The following is a 16,505-nucleotide window of genomic DNA, read 5'->3' on the forward strand; positions in this document are numbered from 1 at the left end:
GTGAGTAGTTAATTCATTATTTTGAGGCATTATCAAAAGAGCAAGGCCAGTGGTTGATGCATTGCTGAAGAAGTAGCTTCAGAAATTAGCCAAATTATTCCAACTTTTTAGCTTTGGGGAAGACCTTTGGCCCATCACTGACAATATTTCTCAGGACAAATGTCTTTGGCACACAAAGATCAATCTGCCTTCTTCACATCTCCAATTTTTTTCAGTCTGCCCAAGTCTTTAGCTATCATAGATCAGTCATAAGAAGGATTTAAGCTTAGAACTGGAAACTTTCTCAGAGAAAGACACCACATGGGAAAAAACCCCAGCCCTGATGAAGAATAGCTGCTATGCTGCTAGATTTTTAAAAAAATCATTTTAATTTGTTAATGAACTGGAAAGGAAAACCGTCTAGCTGTTTCTTACTTACAAAATCCTCTTTTCTTGCTTGCAACCGATTCTGTGGTGGACGTTGAGCTAATACTTCTTGACCAACTTGGATTATTCTGTTGAGATTTGATTTGCCATCTTTTGACCTGATCTGGCCTGTGCGTTGCTAACAGAATGATATGTATTGCTAACTTGGGTATCTGCTGGTTTTGCAAGATGAATTGCTGTTCGAGGCTGAGCACATAGCATTTAGTTTTTTATTTCAAATGTTAATTCCTTTCTGTACAACCTTGTGTGGCCCAGAAGAGGCTTCCAGCTTCTTGGTTCTTGACTGCAAATTTTTGCATTGCAGAGATTTGTATCTGTGGGTTGGTAGAACATCTGGCCAAGGAGAGCTGGGGGCCTGTTGGTTAAGAAGACCACAGTTTACACCAAGGGTCTTCAAACTTGGCAAGTTTAAGACTTGTGGACTTCAACCCCCAGAATTCCTGAGCTAACATGATTGGGAGAGGAATTCTGGGAGTTGAAGTCCACAAGTCTTAAAGCTGTCAAGTTTGAAGACCCCCTGGTTTACACAATATATCCAACCTGATTTCTGAGTTCTCTGTTTTCTAGATTGCACATTACGTTGAATGGGCTGTGTTGAAATGTGCTACGTTATCTCCCGCTCCAAAACTTAAAAGAAATAAATCATATTTGCAATTGTCTTAAGGGCCAGTTGCTAAGCGCCCAAATTTTGATCTTGGGGACACTGCAATGTTTGTACGTGAAAGGACTGGTTGTAGATCACTTTTTTCAGGCCCCTTGTAACTTCTTGTGGCTAAACAAATATTGTAACTACCGGTAGCTGTGTAGCTTGTTGAGTTTGGCCTTCGTGTGTTATGTGGACCCAGCATCTCTTATTGTTGTTCCACAGTTTCTGTCAATACGAGATGACCTACTGAATAAACTACGTAGCACACTGAATTTGTAAAGCTTCGTAGTGGTTTATAAAACCACAGTTGGTGGCGTCACAAACACAAATGCCAAACCAACAAGCAAAGTAATGATTTAAGTGCAACGGATGAACCCAGCCTTCCTTTTTTTAAATGGTAACCTTTTAAAGCTCCTGTGTTTTCCAAAGTTAAAACTTACTTGGGCTAGTTTTGGAGAAGAAGATGTTGGAAACCTTCGGCCAGCAGTGGTGAAGAAGGCGGTGTCCGATTTCGCATGCCTCCAGGGGTCTAGATTCCTCCAGCCGCTCTCACTGGATCTCAGGGGAGAAGCTTGAACGCTGGACAGCGATCTCCTGGAATCTTTCTCTGTGACCATAGATAATCCTCTCCTAACTCTGTGTGCTAATTTCTTGGCCATCAGCAAGCAAAACTGCCTTTTCTCCTCCTCAAGTTCTTGCAGCCGGCTGCGTTTCTGCTGTTCCAGCTTCTTTAGCCTCTGTGGAAGAAGGAAAGAAGAGAGGAAGAATTGCAAGAGGGAGCACCATCAAGCAAGGAGATGCTTCCTGCTTCCGGTGAAAGGAAATGTTGACTGTTATGGTCTAGACATCAAGAATTAAGAGGTAGTGGATCCTGTAGATCAGTATTTCTCAATCTTGGGAACTTTAAGAAGTGTGGACTTCAACTCCCAGAATTCCCCCAACCAAGGCTGGCTGAAGAAATTCTGGGAGTTGAAGTCCATACTTCTTAAAGTCCCCAGCCTTCCAAGGTTGAGGAACACCGCTGTTGAGAAACAGCAGGGCATTTAGCAGGATGTAAATAGACAGGCAGCGATTTCTGAGTCACCCTGTTTTGTCAGCTGTTGCTGGTAGATTTCTGGTGGTTGAAAAACATTAATTTTGCCAGCCTCAAATCTCTTTCCACCAGCTAGCCAGTGTGTGGAACAGAGGTTCAAGCAGAGGACTACAAACATCCAGACCCAAATTTATGTCTTCATTTAACCCTTGCCTTGATTTACTTTTTCTCAACCCAGCCTAGCCTGCATGGCTGGGAGGATAAAATATGTATTATTTAAGCTCTTGAAAGTGACATCTGGTCTACAAATAGAATAAAGAGATAATAACATGGATATTTCACATTTTTGGCGGTCCTTTAAAATTCCGGACAGTTGGTGAAATTCCCAGCAGTGAAATGGGTCGCCTTACCATGGCTAGCTCCTTCTGTTCTTTGATAATCCTATTCTTCACTTGCTGAGGGGCCGTCAAGAGATCTGCAAGGCAAAAGGAGTAGAAAGAATCATTCTTGTATAAAAACATCAAAGAGACTTTGGGATCGCCGCCGATGGCCATGTTTGCTCAATGTTAATTGAGCCACGGTGTTAAAAATCTTGGAATGGGGAAGAAAGCAGATGCTTCTCTTGAAATGGCTGGGCTCGGAGTGATCTACTGGCAGATGGCAAAAGAACTTGCTCAGGCACCCAGGGAAGGGGATATCCTGGTTTATCGCTTGAAGGCGGATGGATTAATTCCCACATGCTGGGCATTAGCTAAACATTGACTAAGGGCGTCAGACTAAAGTGACCCTTCATTTTTTACAAGAAAACTCTAAAGGTCTCCATCTTTATCTTCACCTCTAATGCCCCGACATGTTTAGCACTGGAAATTCTGCCCAAAATTTGCAATTTGAGCTTCGCATCTGCTAATTTTCTTAGCTTCAACTGTTATTGTTTGCTTTGTTATTTCCAGCTTCCTTGACGTGCCTTGTTTTTTAAGTTGCTGTTTTTTTTTTAATGAGGTCTTCTTTGATCTTCTAGTTTTTCAGATTTTTTTTTCTTCCTTTCATCTGTTTAAGCTTACTTACATCTGATCTCAGATTGTTAATCTTATTTTCCAGCCTGGTCTTCCATTTTGGTGGCACACTTTTTTTTTTCTTCATTGATTTTGCATCCCAGGTATTCAGTTTAACTGCAGCTGTGTTGCACATGAATTGTTTTTAGCATCATCATAATTATTATTATTTTTATCATGGCACAGAAAATATTTTTTCCACTATTGTCTTAAATTGGCTATGCCAGGGATGAGTTTCTGTATTTGGCTGTGCTTTTGTTCCATGGTTACACGGATATTTACACCAACACAAATAAATAAGGGTTTGATCTCCCTTGCAAGGCATTCCAGCTGAGCTTTGGTCTGTGACAGCAGACACAGCAATTTCAGTGGTGATATCACAAATCCAGAACTGAATGCCTAGAGAAATGTAAATTATTCTATCCTTATTTTGCATTTTATGTTACCTCTGGGAGCTAATTATGAACAAATCAGTTTGCTTGGCTGCTATTTTGGGGTTGTTGTTGCTATTTTTTTATGTTTCAATGGCTGTTGACCACTTATACAGAGATAGGCTGTACGTGAATTGAAATAAATGAATAAAATAAGTTTCAAATGATTTGGGGGACTTGTTTTTGAGTATTATCAACAGAAAATGAAGAGGCGGGTTAATCTTTAAGCAGCAAGAATGATGGGAAGGAGGAAATATAGATTGTAAGTTGGAGTTAAAAAATATATAATTTTCACTGCTGTGGCTGATGGGAACTGTCATCCGGTCTATCTGGAGCACGGTTTCTCCATCTTGGCCCCTTGAAGCCATGTGGACTTCAACTCCCAGAAATCTCCGGGCGAAAGTTGGTTGTTTCTGCACTGGAGCGTCTGCGAAAGGAACGCTGGAAGTTGTAGGGCAGCCCCGAGTAAAGAATGTACCATTCCCACAAGTGGGGGAGGACAGGAACAAGAAAGGGCCTCTTTTGTGTTATTTTCCACCACTTTTACCACAGACCCGCATCTTTTCCCACTCCTTCACTTCCACTCGCAACGCAACGGGAGATTTCAGCCTCTTTTTTTTTTTTACCCCCTTTGACTGCCCCGCAAGCCTTTCGCGCTCCCTCCGGGAGGACCTGGTTCCTCCCGGCCGTCTCCATAGCAACCGAGGAAGGCGCCGGGAAAGATGGCGGCGGAGGAGGAAAGGGACGATCCTGAGGGCCCGTCTTAGCTCCGCCATGAGCCTCCGGGGGATCCTTTGGGGGCTGCTGTGGCTGTTTCGGGCCGTGGCCCAGGATGGGGATCAGGGTGGGTGAGGGGAAGGTCCAAGGGTGGGTGAGATAGGCTAAGCAGCAATGGGCAGGCAGAAACCCAACAGGTTTCTGCCCCTCAGCCATGAAATCTCTTCCTCCTCTCTCGTTCCTCCCGCCTTTGCTTTCTTCTTTCACATTCATTTTCTTTTCTTTCTCCTCCCTTTCCTTCTTCATCCCTCCATCCTTTCATCTTCCTCCCTCCCTCCCATGTTCTTTCCTTCTTTTTTTCCAACCTATCTCTCCTCCCTCCATCCCATCTCCTTTCTCCGATTTCCCTTCCTTTTTTCCAACCTATGTCTCCCTTCCTTCCATCCATCCATGCGTCCATCCCTCTATCCCTCCCTCCCATCTTCTTCCTCCCTTCCTCCCATTTCCCTGCCTTTTCCCCCAATCTATCTCTCCTTCCTTCTTTCCTGCCCTCCCATTTCCCTTCCTTCTTTACTTATCCCTACTCCCTCCTTCCCTCCATCCCATCTCTTTCCCTTCCTTCCAATTTACCTTCCTTTTTTCCAACCTATTCTCCTCCTCCTCCTCCTCCTTCCTTCCTTCCTCCCTTCCCCTCCCTCCCATCTTCTCTCTCCCTTCCATTTCCTTCCTTCCTTTCCCTTTTCCCCAACCTATCTCCTTCCTTCTTCCTTCCTTCTTCTCTCTTCCCTCCTTCCTCTCAACCATCTCTTCTTCCTTCCTTCTCCCCTCCCTCCCATTTCCCTGCCTTGTTTCCAATCTATCTTCTCTTCCATCCATCCATCTATCCATCCCTTCATACTCAGGTTCACATGGTCCTAATGAACCAGTGTTCTGGAATTGTACAATACACAGCTTTCTGAGCTAAACAGGGGGTTGAGTTGGTATAATAAACATGCTAAGCCCCCAAAAGGTAGACATCCAGTGTGCATACACACTGACAAAGTTTAGCTTGTGCCATCATGGCTATGTCTTTTAGGGAACATGACTAAGAGAGTTTGTGAAGTAGTGCTTTTTTAAAAAAAATTCCTGTCATTGGGTTTCGTTCAGACTGTCCTTGAAGGGACAACAGCATCAACAACATCCAAAGCCTTCAATAAATTACAACAAGTTGTGTGTGCTCAAAAACATTGGTGTTAGCAACTCCCTGCCTCTTTTAACTTCATTCTTTGCAGCTCTGAATGATGACACAAAAACACAGTTTCCAAAATCTCTTATGGTTCCCTAGATTTCCTTAACTTTTACTGAGGATGAAATAAAATGATGAAAGAAACTGAGCAAGGCCACTTCAGGGAGAAAAGGTTTTGCAAAGATTTAATGAGTGATATCGATATGTCTCAAAGAATGATACTGATTTCCCTGTTTAGATTTCCAGCCTTCGTTTATCTACATGTCTGGGACAATGGTCACTGCTTCTTTGATCAACAGCCATGCAGATACTTTCTCTCTCGCTGTGGCAGATGATGAAACAGGTAAGCATCCTTCGAAACTATTTTTGGGGATGATCCCAGGAAGCTCTGGAACTCCAAAGACCATGGGGAAGAAATTGTTTCCTCCTTTGCAAAATGAATTAGCCTTACTGTACCTAGCAGGAATGATCCTTAAGAGATGATAATATTTACGATAATGCAGGATCCAATCTGGGTCGGTCAACGGGACCAGAAGTTTAGTTTTCTGAGCTTTCAGACTTGTACTGTAGTCCATCTTGAGGGAACTTTTCAGAATGTGTGATTTGGGCTATTCTGTGTATCATATTTATGTGGTGCCTGGTTGGGTGTGGCTTTTTAGTTGTTGATTTGGATGTTGAGGACTATTTAAATAGTTGGTTGTTGTTTCCTTGTGGCTGCGGAGTCCTTGGACCCTGAGCACCTGATAAGCTGTTGATTGACAAGGGGTCCATTTCCCAGGCTTCAGTTATTTTTCTGGCTATTTTTATACCTGCTCGGCCAACAATCCTAGTAGCTGTGAAATTGAATGTGTGTCCTTGATTCATTGAATATGGTAACGTTCTCTGCTCTCTTCTAGGAATGTTACCCCTTTCCGACTGTAGTGGTAGAAACAGAACAGATGACTGGAGTTTGCAAGTCACACATCAAGGGGTGAGTAGAAAAAGTGATTCTCTTCTTATCTTTGCCAATAAAAAAACCTTAGATCAACTTCTGAAGTATCCCCTGTGAATCTCTTTTCATAAATACTTGACCTAGATTCCCTCCTTTGGCATATTTTTTTTTTAACCATTGCAGAAAATAAGGACCCAAATAAAATATTGCTGTTTTTATCCCTGACTTGGGCTTAATACTCATAGTCACCATCTAAATCATAAATCTTCCTCGGTTAATTGCTAACTCATATTTTGCATTTTAGAACGTTTCCAGGGTGACGGTGTCCTTGACCAGACACCTTCAACTGTGTGCCCCAAACATCACCGATTGCTGCGTGGAGGCCCTGTGCTTGCTTCAAAGTTTGCAGGTCTCAGCATGTCAAGGGACAACGCTGATGGCCCGTCTATTAATCCAAGCAGAAATATATGCTAATACATCTTCAGGAAACCTAACCGGAAAAATAGAAGGTATTTGATTCCTTCTGGCTGTATTTTGACTTTCATGGGTTTCGTACTGTAGCTAGAATCAGGAGAGGGTGTGATTATTTTAGCTTTGGTTGCAACGTGTTGCCCCAGTGACATTCTTTCAGAAATGATGTCTTGCGTGGATGAAAGAAAAGCTTTCTTTAACATGACTTTATATAATCAATCTGATAGAAGGGAATATTTGTCATTCAGGGTTGAACTATGGGGTCCTTTGTGGTCTCTGAGCTTGTGTGGTTTTCTTGCAGACGTTTCATTACCAAACTAGGTAACATCACCAGTGTTATTAAAGGAGCAAACTCTACTCCCTTAGCACTGATGACGATACTTAGTTTGGTAATGAAACATCTGCAGGAAAACAAGCTCAGAGATCACCCAGGACCCACATTATAATTAAATTATAAGGCTGCCCAGCTCAGAAATTTCAGCAGGACAGGAAAACAAGTTTAGTAAGCAGTATGGTTCCAGTGAATGAGGTGTCTACCTGTAGATGTTTTCAACATAATGTGTGCACCCAGCCAGCAAAATGTGGTTTTGCACACTTATTTTGCATGCATAAGGAGGCTTTAATTATTGAGGAGAAAAAAGCCGTTGAAAGAAAAAAGGCATCTCTTGAAATAAACCCACCGGTTCTCACCTTTTCCTTCTTTAACAGAGAACGCAACCGTGATCCCCAATCAAGTGTTTCACCCCTTGGGCTCCTGTCCCTGCAACCTCACAGCAGGAGCTTGTGATGTTCAGTGCTGTTGTGATGAGGTACTAATTCTGCCTTTAATTTCTGTCACTCTTCATTCTAAGCATCGCCCTAAAAACCTGCTGCCATTCCTGAAACCCTTGGCCCGCTTCTTTAACTGCAGTTAGTTCTTTGAGATGCTGTGTGAACCAAACAGTTTAATAATAGATTACACGGAAAAAAAGCTCATTGTTGGAAAAAGCTGGCATGAGATTTCTGGATTGGGAGTAACAGATAGAAACTAATCAAGGAAACATCCAACGTAGAAATAAGGAGAAATTTCCTGATAGTGAGAATAATGAGTCGGTGGCACAACTTGCCTCCAAAAGTTGTGGTTTCTCCATCCCTGGAGGCTTTTAAGAAGAGCCACTTGTCTGAAATGGGATAGGGTTTCCTGCCTGAGCAGAGGGATGGACTAGAAGACCTCCAAGGTCCCTTCCAACTCTCTTATTCCGTATTCTATTCAGAGGCCTCTTCCCACGTTACCTCTGACTCTTATGAAGCAATAACCTTTAAAAATGTCCTTATACCTAGCTCAACTTTTTTTTTATAGCCTAGCAGGGGCTGATGTCACTGGTAAAAATATTTCTTAGACCCTCTTCTCAGTTCTCAGGGGCTGAGATTGAGTTGAGAATCTTCGGCATGTCACACACAGAGTTGTTTCCACTAAGATTTGTCTGTGAGGATACTCAGTCGTATTAGAATGGCATCAGGCAGATCCCAGCGCTGCATCTTTCCCTTCCCTCCCCAGGATTGTACCCCAGAGATGAAGCAGCTCTTTGAGGGCTCCTGTTTTGAAGGGGTGTTCGGCGGGGACGTCAATCCACCTTTTGACCAGCTCTGCTCAGTCAAATTGGGAATCTTGGCCCCTGACTGGTTTCCCTTCCTATGTGTGCAGTCTCCCCTTAATAATTCCCCTTTCCTTGGATACTTCTACGATGGTTCTACGTAAGTATGAAAACTCCTCAGAGGTTGAGTAGTGTGGAACTGTGAAAGAAGCTTTAGATGAGCCTGCCAACTATCTGCTCGAAGAGGAGTGGACTTCAGCTCCCAGAATTCCTCGTGCTGGCTAGGGAATTCTGGGAGTTGTGGCCCACCCGTCGTCAAGCAGTCAAGTCATGGCTGTAGGACGTGCGTTTGGCCTGAATAATTATTGTCCTATGATTTCACCTTGAAGAGCAGATAGTTGTACTAGTGATTTGTCCTTTCCATGTGCATTTCTATTTTATACATGTTTTATATTTCTGTCCCTGTAAGTGTGTGAGGCCAAGCGTTCTTCTTGTTGCTATCTTTTCCCCATTGATGTTGATGAGGTCAGAATGAATTTGTAGCACCTGGTTTTCATCTGGGGAAGACAATCATGGTTTTTCTGCCTTCCAGAAAGGACAGCCAAATTATGACACTTCAGTTTGCCTTGTGTCTGTCTGCTTGAGGGGGGGGGCAAGGCTGTGAATCCCCACATCTTCTTTCGTATAAATAGATGATAGATTTATAACATTTATTTGCAGTTCTTCATCCCGGGCGTCTTCCTTTATGCTTCCGTTGCAAACCACCCCAGGAAAACCGTCCAACGGTTATAAGCAAGGAGATCCAATCCTGACTGTTCACAATGACTATTTTACAGTTCCACAGGTAAAGACAACTGTCTGGTTTCTTTTTTCTTCTTTTTTTTTCTGTACATTAAAGAGGGATTTTTTCCTTTCCTGAATTGGGGAGAGGAAGAATTACCTGAAAATAAACCTGATGTCCTATCCTTCTCGTGTCATCCAGCCATTCATAGCTGGCAGCTGTGCAAGAAACGCTCCAGTTTCCTTCCTTCAGAATATTGAAGCCAAATGCGCAGCTACATGCAAGGAAGCCGAAAGCATCATGTCAACCATCGCAATAAACAGCGGTGTTGGAGGTACTAAAAAAATATTTTAAAAACTTTATTAAGTTTTTAGGACTTAATAGGACTACCTGTATTAGAGCTTCCATCATAGTTTGATTTTGCCTTTAATCCCCTTTTTTCCTTTCCAGATAACATCAAACCAGAGGTGACCTACCAGGAGAGAAGTTCTCCTCCGCTCCCTTGTGCCGAGCTTGGTGAATATGCATTGAGGGAGTTTTTTTTATGCGTAGTTCTATCCCATCCTTTGAAAAGTTTGTATAAAAAAATTCATATATATGACCTATATGAGAGCTTTCCTTCTGTTCAGAATGCAGAAATGTGAGCTTTGCTGAAGATTACATCATTGTATGGGAAGGCAAAAGAATAAAAGAGCTGAAGATCAAAGTCCTTTATGGAAGAATGTGTCCAGAAGGTAGGTTTTTTTTAAATATTTCTTATAATCCAGTTTTTATTTTTTAACAATGTTTGTTTTTTCAGCAAATGAAAGATTACCTGTTTAATTTGGAATTGGTTGTCACAGCTCTCATTTTTTTCACATTGGCTCTGAAGCATCCTTGCCTTTGGTTCTTAAAAATGAACCCAAAATCCATTCAACTTCTCTGGCTTTCAACAGAGAAGCAGAAAAGAGCATTTCATGAAAAGTGCCCTAAAAACTTAACGTAATATGGCTTGGATTCCTAATGCGCTCTGCCGTAAAGCGTTTTATGATGGGCTTAATTTGAATTTTGGCTTATTCTGATGCATGAACCCAGGGATGATCATTGAAGAAACCATCATTAAAACAAGCCACAGTTGCCTGTGATACAGTAACCTGTCTAAGGCGTCTCAAATTATTTGGATAAAAGGGTCAACATAGCCACTGTCTCTCTGGTTTACATTTGTCCATTTTACATTTTGTCTTCGCAGAAACGATAACACAGAAATTCACTGTCACATTTGTGAGCGCCAATGCTACAAACATGGAGGAATTCTCGGGGAACCCAGGTGAGTGAAGTGACTTTTGGGTGCAGAAGACAATGGCAGATTGATGGTCAGTGGTGGTGATGTTTCAGTATATTTTTGGTCATGTATTTTGTTGAGGAAGGGGTGGCATTTGGAAGCTGGACTATGTAGCTGGCCCCTGATGGAGAAACCAACCTCTCCCGTTGACACGCAGCCAAGAGTTTCTTTGAGGAAAAGTGTGTTCACTACTTACTAGCTGCTAGCTGTTTACTAGCTGCTTACTAGCTGCTTACTAGCTTGACCTATTCTAGAACTGCAACAGCCACAAATGTGAAAAACGGTCAAAAGTCACATTTTTCAGTGCCATTGTAACATCAAATGGTCACTAAATGAATTGTTGTAAATCAATCTATCGCTGACTCAGTTCTTCAACTCCCATGGATGGTGTGCATAAAATTTGACATTTGAGAGACTATTAGCTTTAGCGACACCAAGCTCTCATATTTTGCAATATTGCTTAAGTGGATATATTTGAAGTCTGCAAAATTTTCTTTCGTTTACCTAGGTTATCAGCTTGGCAAGCCGGTTAGAGCTACCAACTTGACTTCATCGGCTCCTGTTACTTTTCTAAAACTTTGGAAGCCAGGTAGTCCTTTTTGATAACAAATATTATAAGAATTGCAAGAGGAACAAAATGACGTCAGACGTTTGTTTCTTGCTGCAATGTTCATTCGCTCATATTTCTGTGGAGGGGGGGATAAAAGTGATTGGAATTGTATTTGGCTAAATGAAACTTACAAATTTATTCCGTGCTTATTTTACCCGTGGCAAATATAGTGTTCCTATCCTTAGGGACAAGAACAAAAATTTTGAATATTATTTTGTATGTTTGCTTTTCTGTGAGAGGCTCCAGCAAAGTAATATCAAAGTCTAATTTTAAAAATATTCCCTTAAGAGAGTCTTCATTTGCAAGTAAAGCTGTACTCTAGTTGCAGCTTTGATTTGTTTGATATCTGAGAAGAGAAAAAGTCCATTTCTAGAGCCTTCTGTTTAAATACTAGAACAGCACTACGTGAGTTTGAAAAAGCAATTGCTCAACCAGATTTATCTCCATTATTTAGTTGGTGAGAACTTGTGTTCATCAGCAAACCTGACCCCTCTTTTGTTTGGGTTCAATTCCATTTCTGGATGCATAATGGAAATCAGCCTTGAAGACAACTGCACGCAGTTGAGGTGAGATGAAATTAGTTTCTTCTTAATTTTAAAACAGGGAGGCCCTTCCAATTTTACACTGAAATACAGGAAGCTTTAAGAAATCCACATTGATTTCTGGAAGCTGGTGTTTGTTCTTTTCAGTATAACAAAATGAATTGTTCATTTATACACCGCATGCCTGTTTCTTTGCAGAGAGGATGTTGCTGCACGACTGAATTCCTTGGTGCAAGTGAGCCACGTTGGAAAAAGAGGCAACGCCTGTAGAAACATCTCAGACGACTGGGTGGAAGTCCTCCGTGAGTAACACAATTTAGAACCCGCCATTGAATTGTCGGTTTTTAGTTTGTGTTTAAAAGTATTACGATCCTCTTTCTTTCTTTTTTTTTTAATTACAAAAACCATGGTCTAGTTAACAGGAGAACCACAGGTAGAAAAGATAATTGGACTTCTAAATTAATTTAAAGTTGGATATTGATATGGTAAATCAGTCAAACTATTTTGGGGAAAGTGAAGTGAATTAAGCAATCCTGTCTTCATAAAACTGTTTGCTCATGTTTTCTCTTTTAATGTTGAAAGAAAAGGATGAATTGCTGGATGGACTTCTGGTTTGAAGGGCTTTGGCGACAGACAGAAATCCACGACCATGCGCGGTTTCTGTCTGGGCTTGCCACTGGAGCGCCCCGAGCCGGCTGGTTTCGGGGCTAAGCCACCCTGTAGAGGTGGTGAAGAGGGGGGAGACCACCAGCAGGGTTGAGGAGAGCTGCATCTCTCCTCCTCAGCTGGCCATTACTCCCTTTCCCGAAGGCGGTTGCAGCGGTGGTCAGAAATGGCCACCACAAAGGAGAACTCGACCGGAAAAGAATGTGCAGGAGGAAGATAAGAAGTGAAAGTTTTGGCTGACCGGGTTAAATTGTAAAAGCAACAACTAAGGTATCCTGGAATTGAAACTTACAAAAAATAACATCGCTCCCAAAGAAGAGTCGGAAGCAGCGAAGGAAAGTGAAAAGGGAAAGGAAGGGAGAGAAAAAGAATAAGGGCAGGATCTGGAAGAGGGAGGAGACTGCCTGGAATTAAAAAGAATCTACAGTAAAACTCCAACAAGACTTCTAAAAGATACATTTTAACTGAAACTTTGCAACTAAATAATAACCCCAGGAAGAGAAAGTGAAAAAAAAAAAGAGCAAAAAAGAAACAGCTTGCGTGTATTTGGATTATTTGGTGATCTTTGGATTCTTGGTTATTATATTTGAATGACTAAAATCAATCGGGTGGTTGTTTAAAAATTTATACAATGGCACCACTTCTGGATGAATTGAAAATGGAACTTAAAAAATACAAAGAAGATGCACAAGAAGGGAAGGGTTCTTTTGGCTTCGTTTTTCAATTCTTAGAAATGGAGATTTGGAACTATGAGAAACAACAAGAAGCGACTACACTACTTTCAAAAAAGATGTTTTATTTGTATTTTTTTTTCTCTTTGTGAAAACTCAAATAAAATTTACAAAAAAAAAAAGGATGAATTGCTGTGCAATTTGGTTGGTTAACCTTCTCAGCCTATGCATTTTTTCTGCTTGCAGGTTTAAATGCCTCTTCCAGTGCAAACACAAGTGAGGGGAGCTTAAGAGGAATTTGTCCTGATGTTCCTGCCCACCTGAACATTCAGATCATCACTGCTGATGTGGGCGCAATAGAAGGAATCCCTCAAGAAGAGATACTTGGGGTGCAGCTCAGGTGTGTACAGTCTTACTCGCATTTGCCAAACTCAGATCTCTTCACGGTCCTCGGTGGCTTCCTCCACATTTAAGATTCCTCTTTCCACATGTACTCCTAATTTATTTAGTGGTGCGGTGGCCTAGACGTGGAGCTTTCGCCTCACAATCAGGAGGCTGTGAGTTCGATCCTAGGTAGAGGCAGATATTTCTCTCTCTGGGCACACTGTGAATATATCTGCTGAACAAAACTCTGCCCTGGTGACAGGAAGGGCATCCGGCCAGTAAACACTTAGCTCTGTTCAGTTGTCCAGACTCCACAAGGGATTATATTTCTGATTGAAGGGTAATTTATTTCTGATTGAAATATGATGATGATTAAATATGCATTCGGTTGTGTCCAGCTCTTGGCAGTTCTATGGGCCGGATCTCTCCACAACTTCTGATCTTGCATTAATTTGAGTTGTTCTGTGCTCTGGCTGGTGTCAGCTTTGCTAGTGTCCAGTCACCGCATTCTTTGGCGGCCGGGTTTCCTTTTACCGCTAACTCTTCCCCGCATGGTTGCTTTCTCCAGTGAATTCCCCCGCACGACACGGCCAAAATGAACGAGACACGGTTTTGCGATTTTAGGATTGAAACATAAACTGCTTGACCTGTTGCAATCAAAAAGTGTGTTTCAATTCCCCAGGAGGAATCAACATCTCACTCAATTCTGCGATGGGCCCCGGTCACCCAAGTTGAAGTCCCAGGCTTATGCGGCTCTTTACTTTTTGCTGCCATTCAGGATGTTTGTTAGAAGGAAAAAAAAAATCTGCACTAATGGACCACTGAAATTTTGCCCTGATCATTAGAGGGATTAGAGTCGCCCTCTTTTATAATATTACTAGGCTAAAAAAAATAAAAATGGCTCTGCTCACATTAGAAGGTTGACGAAAAACAGACTGGTGACTGTCTGCATCGCAGCTGCAGTTCCCATGTCCAGTAAAGGCTTCTCTCTTTCAGTTTTTCAACCATAACCTGGCAGGTTCGCTGTGCCCTGGCTTGTCCAGAGAACGTCACTTCCCTTCCCATCTCTGCTGCCGTGCAGTTTATTAAAGTACCTGCTCAGCCCCCAGTGCCAAAGACCAGGTAAGTCTTGGCTGCAGACCTCCCTATTGGAATAGAGTAGAATAATAAAGAGTTGGAGGGGGGACCTCGGAGGTCATGTAGTCCAACCCGCTGCTCTGGCAGGAAACCCTATACCGATTCAGACAAAAAGGTTGCCCAATCTCTTCTTAAAATCCACTAGATATTTCAGAGAAACTTATTAGGGGAAAGAGTCGTGTGATCGTCCTTTGCGGTCTTCCCAGCAGGCTCTGTCATACAGAGGAGGAAGGGAAAACTGGATTTACTTCACCAGGGCAGTGATTCAGTTAAAAACAATGGGGGAAAAAAAGGGTTGTAAAATCAGCTGCGATTCGCTTAAAAGTCCCTTGCCTTGGCTGTGGAAGTTCAGGTCCCAATTATGGTCAGAAGTCCAGGACCGCCTGTATAAGAGATATTTTCTATGGCTTTAAGCCAGGGGTGTCAAACGCAAGGCCCGGGGGCCAGATCCGCCCCGCAGGGTGATTCGATCTGGCCCACAGGGCCACCCTGGAAACGGCGAAAGACTGGCCTGCGGTGCCTCTGCCAGCCAGAACAGAACTCGGGTGGGCTGCACACATCCCTCTGGAGCTGTTTTCATGGGCAGAGGGTTACTTACAGGAGGCCGTTGCAGCCGCGGAGCCCGGAGCCTGTTTCTCTGGCAGGGGCTCGGCCACCACAGGCACCCCTGACACGAGTGATGTCGAGCTGACCACCCCCACTCTGGCCATGCCCACTCTGGCCTTCCGAGGTCACATACAATCCTGATGCGGCCTTCAATAAAATCGAGTTTGACACCCCTGCTTTAAGCGATAATCACTTTCCTGGCACAGCTTTGCCCTGAAAACTTTTAATTTTCTTTTTCCAGATTTCAAATGAACTACACCGAGTATGACTGCAGGAGGAACGACGTCTGCTGGCCTGAGCTTTTTTATCCCATGACCCGCTACTACACAGGTGAAAAGAATGTCATTTGGCTTTTCAGATGCTTAGTTTCTAATTGACCCCCCAATTTTTGAGTGGATAAGTGGCGGTGGGGTGGTCTCAGTAGGGAGGCTGATTCTGCAAACCACTTAGAGAGGGATGAAAAGCACTGTGAAGCGGTATTTTAAGTCTTAAGTGCTATTGCTATTCCAGTTTGGTAAATTCTTTATGCTGGGAAGGAGATTCACCTCTGGCAGAGGATGGCTGGGAAGATTTATGCAGTGAGATATCTTCATTCTAACGGAGGCTTGTCCGGATTGTCTTCCTCTCTTCATTGCGTCGCCTTGTTTCTAAATCCTTGTCTCCCACCCCTTTTCAGGAGAGCCCTATTCTCACACGCTTGCCAAAGGCCTGGTGCTGGTTTTCTTCGTCCTCCTCGCAGTGGTGCTGAGTGGTCCTTGGAATGGGATCCTCCGCCTGTGGAAGAAGCTCTGAAAAACCTTCGCATCACCCACAGACTTTTTTTGGATCGGGCTTTTTTTACGTTTTTTTAATCATGCACATCTTTTATGGAAGGAGAAAAAAAGGGTTTTTTTTCCCCCAGATATATTTTCCTAAAAAGGGGGTGGGGGGAGAGAGAGAAAATAAAAAATGGTCAAAACGAAAACGGTGTTGTGATTTTTCAGGAAAAAAACAAGCAATAAGGGAAAAGCATACGCAATGCGAAATGTGATGTACATCATGCTGCTTTATTGGGTGTCCCAATTTTGGCAACTTAAAAAGGACTTCTGGACTTCCAACTCCCAGAATTCCCCAGCCAGCTTGGAATGGGGAATTCTGGGAGTCGACATCTCTAAGCCTTTAACTGGCTGGGGCAATTCTGGGAGTTGAAGTCGACCAGGTTGGACCCTTGCATTAAAATAATAATAACGGGAAAGTGGTCATAAAGGAGGCGAATCCAGGGGTCGCTGCACCTCCTTTAGC

General features: G+C 42.8%; 2 protein-coding genes across 2 annotated transcripts; one reads left to right on the forward strand and one right to left on the reverse strand.

Annotated features, from left to right (window-relative positions):
• Positions 1-532: 532 nt before the first annotated feature.
• Positions 533-3,743, reverse strand: LOC148129582 (uncharacterized). The gene is made up of 3 exons (XM_087942588.1): positions 2,516-3,743; positions 1,513-1,809; positions 533-781 (listed from the first exon to the last, which is right to left on the reverse strand). The coding sequence occupies exons 1-3, from the start codon at positions 2,657-2,659 to the stop codon at positions 641-643; spliced, it is 582 nt and encodes a 193-aa protein (XP_087798714.1). The 5' UTR covers positions 2,660-3,743; the 3' UTR covers positions 533-640.
• A 348-nt stretch (positions 3,744-4,091) lies between these two features.
• Positions 4,092-16,188, forward strand: TCTN2 (tectonic family member 2). The gene is made up of 18 exons (XM_026686994.2): positions 4,092-4,432; positions 5,769-5,873; positions 6,427-6,500; positions 6,766-6,970; positions 7,641-7,741; positions 8,470-8,666; positions 9,227-9,350; positions 9,489-9,621; positions 9,738-9,803; positions 9,917-10,021; positions 10,516-10,593; positions 11,117-11,197; positions 11,673-11,784; positions 11,959-12,062; positions 13,344-13,497; positions 14,478-14,603; positions 15,466-15,554; positions 15,901-16,188. Exons 1-18 carry the CDS (start codon positions 4,363-4,365, stop codon positions 16,014-16,016), a joined length of 2,040 nt encoding a protein of 679 aa, XP_026542779.2. The 5' UTR covers positions 4,092-4,362; the 3' UTR covers positions 16,017-16,188.
• The last annotated feature ends 317 nt before the right edge of the window (positions 16,189-16,505 follow it).

This window comes from Notechis scutatus, chromosome 13, assembly GCF_049901735.1.
Source record: "Notechis scutatus isolate UNSWTSFEM ecotype Mainland chromosome 13, rNotScu1.2, whole genome shotgun sequence".
NCBI classification, from domain to species: Eukaryota; Metazoa; Chordata; class Lepidosauria; order Squamata; family Elapidae; genus Notechis; species Notechis scutatus.

Coding starts and splice junctions, on each gene's coding strand:
- TCTN2 (XM_026686994.2), top strand. CDS start 4,363: ATGAGCCTCCGGGGGATCCTTTGGGGGCTGCTGTGGCTGTTTCGGGCC. Junction 6,971..7,640: donor CCTAACCGGAAAAATAGAAG/GTATTTGATTCC, acceptor CTTCTTTAACAG/AGAACGCAACCGTGATCCCC. Junction 12,063..13,343: donor CGACTGGGTGGAAGTCCTCC/GTGAGTAACACA, acceptor TTCTGCTTGCAG/GTTTAAATGCCTCTTCCAGT.
- LOC148129582 (XM_087942588.1), bottom strand. CDS start 2,659: ATGGCCATCGGCGGCGATCCCAAAGTCTCTTTGATGTTTTTATACAAG. Junction 1,810..2,515: donor AACAGAAGGAGCTAGCCATG/GTAAGGCGACCC, acceptor CTTCTTCCACAG/AGGCTAAAGAAGCTGGAACA. Junction 782..1,512: donor CTTCTCCAAAACTAGCCCAA/GTAAGTTTTAAC, acceptor CTTAACCAACAG/GCCCCCAGCTCTCCTTGGCC.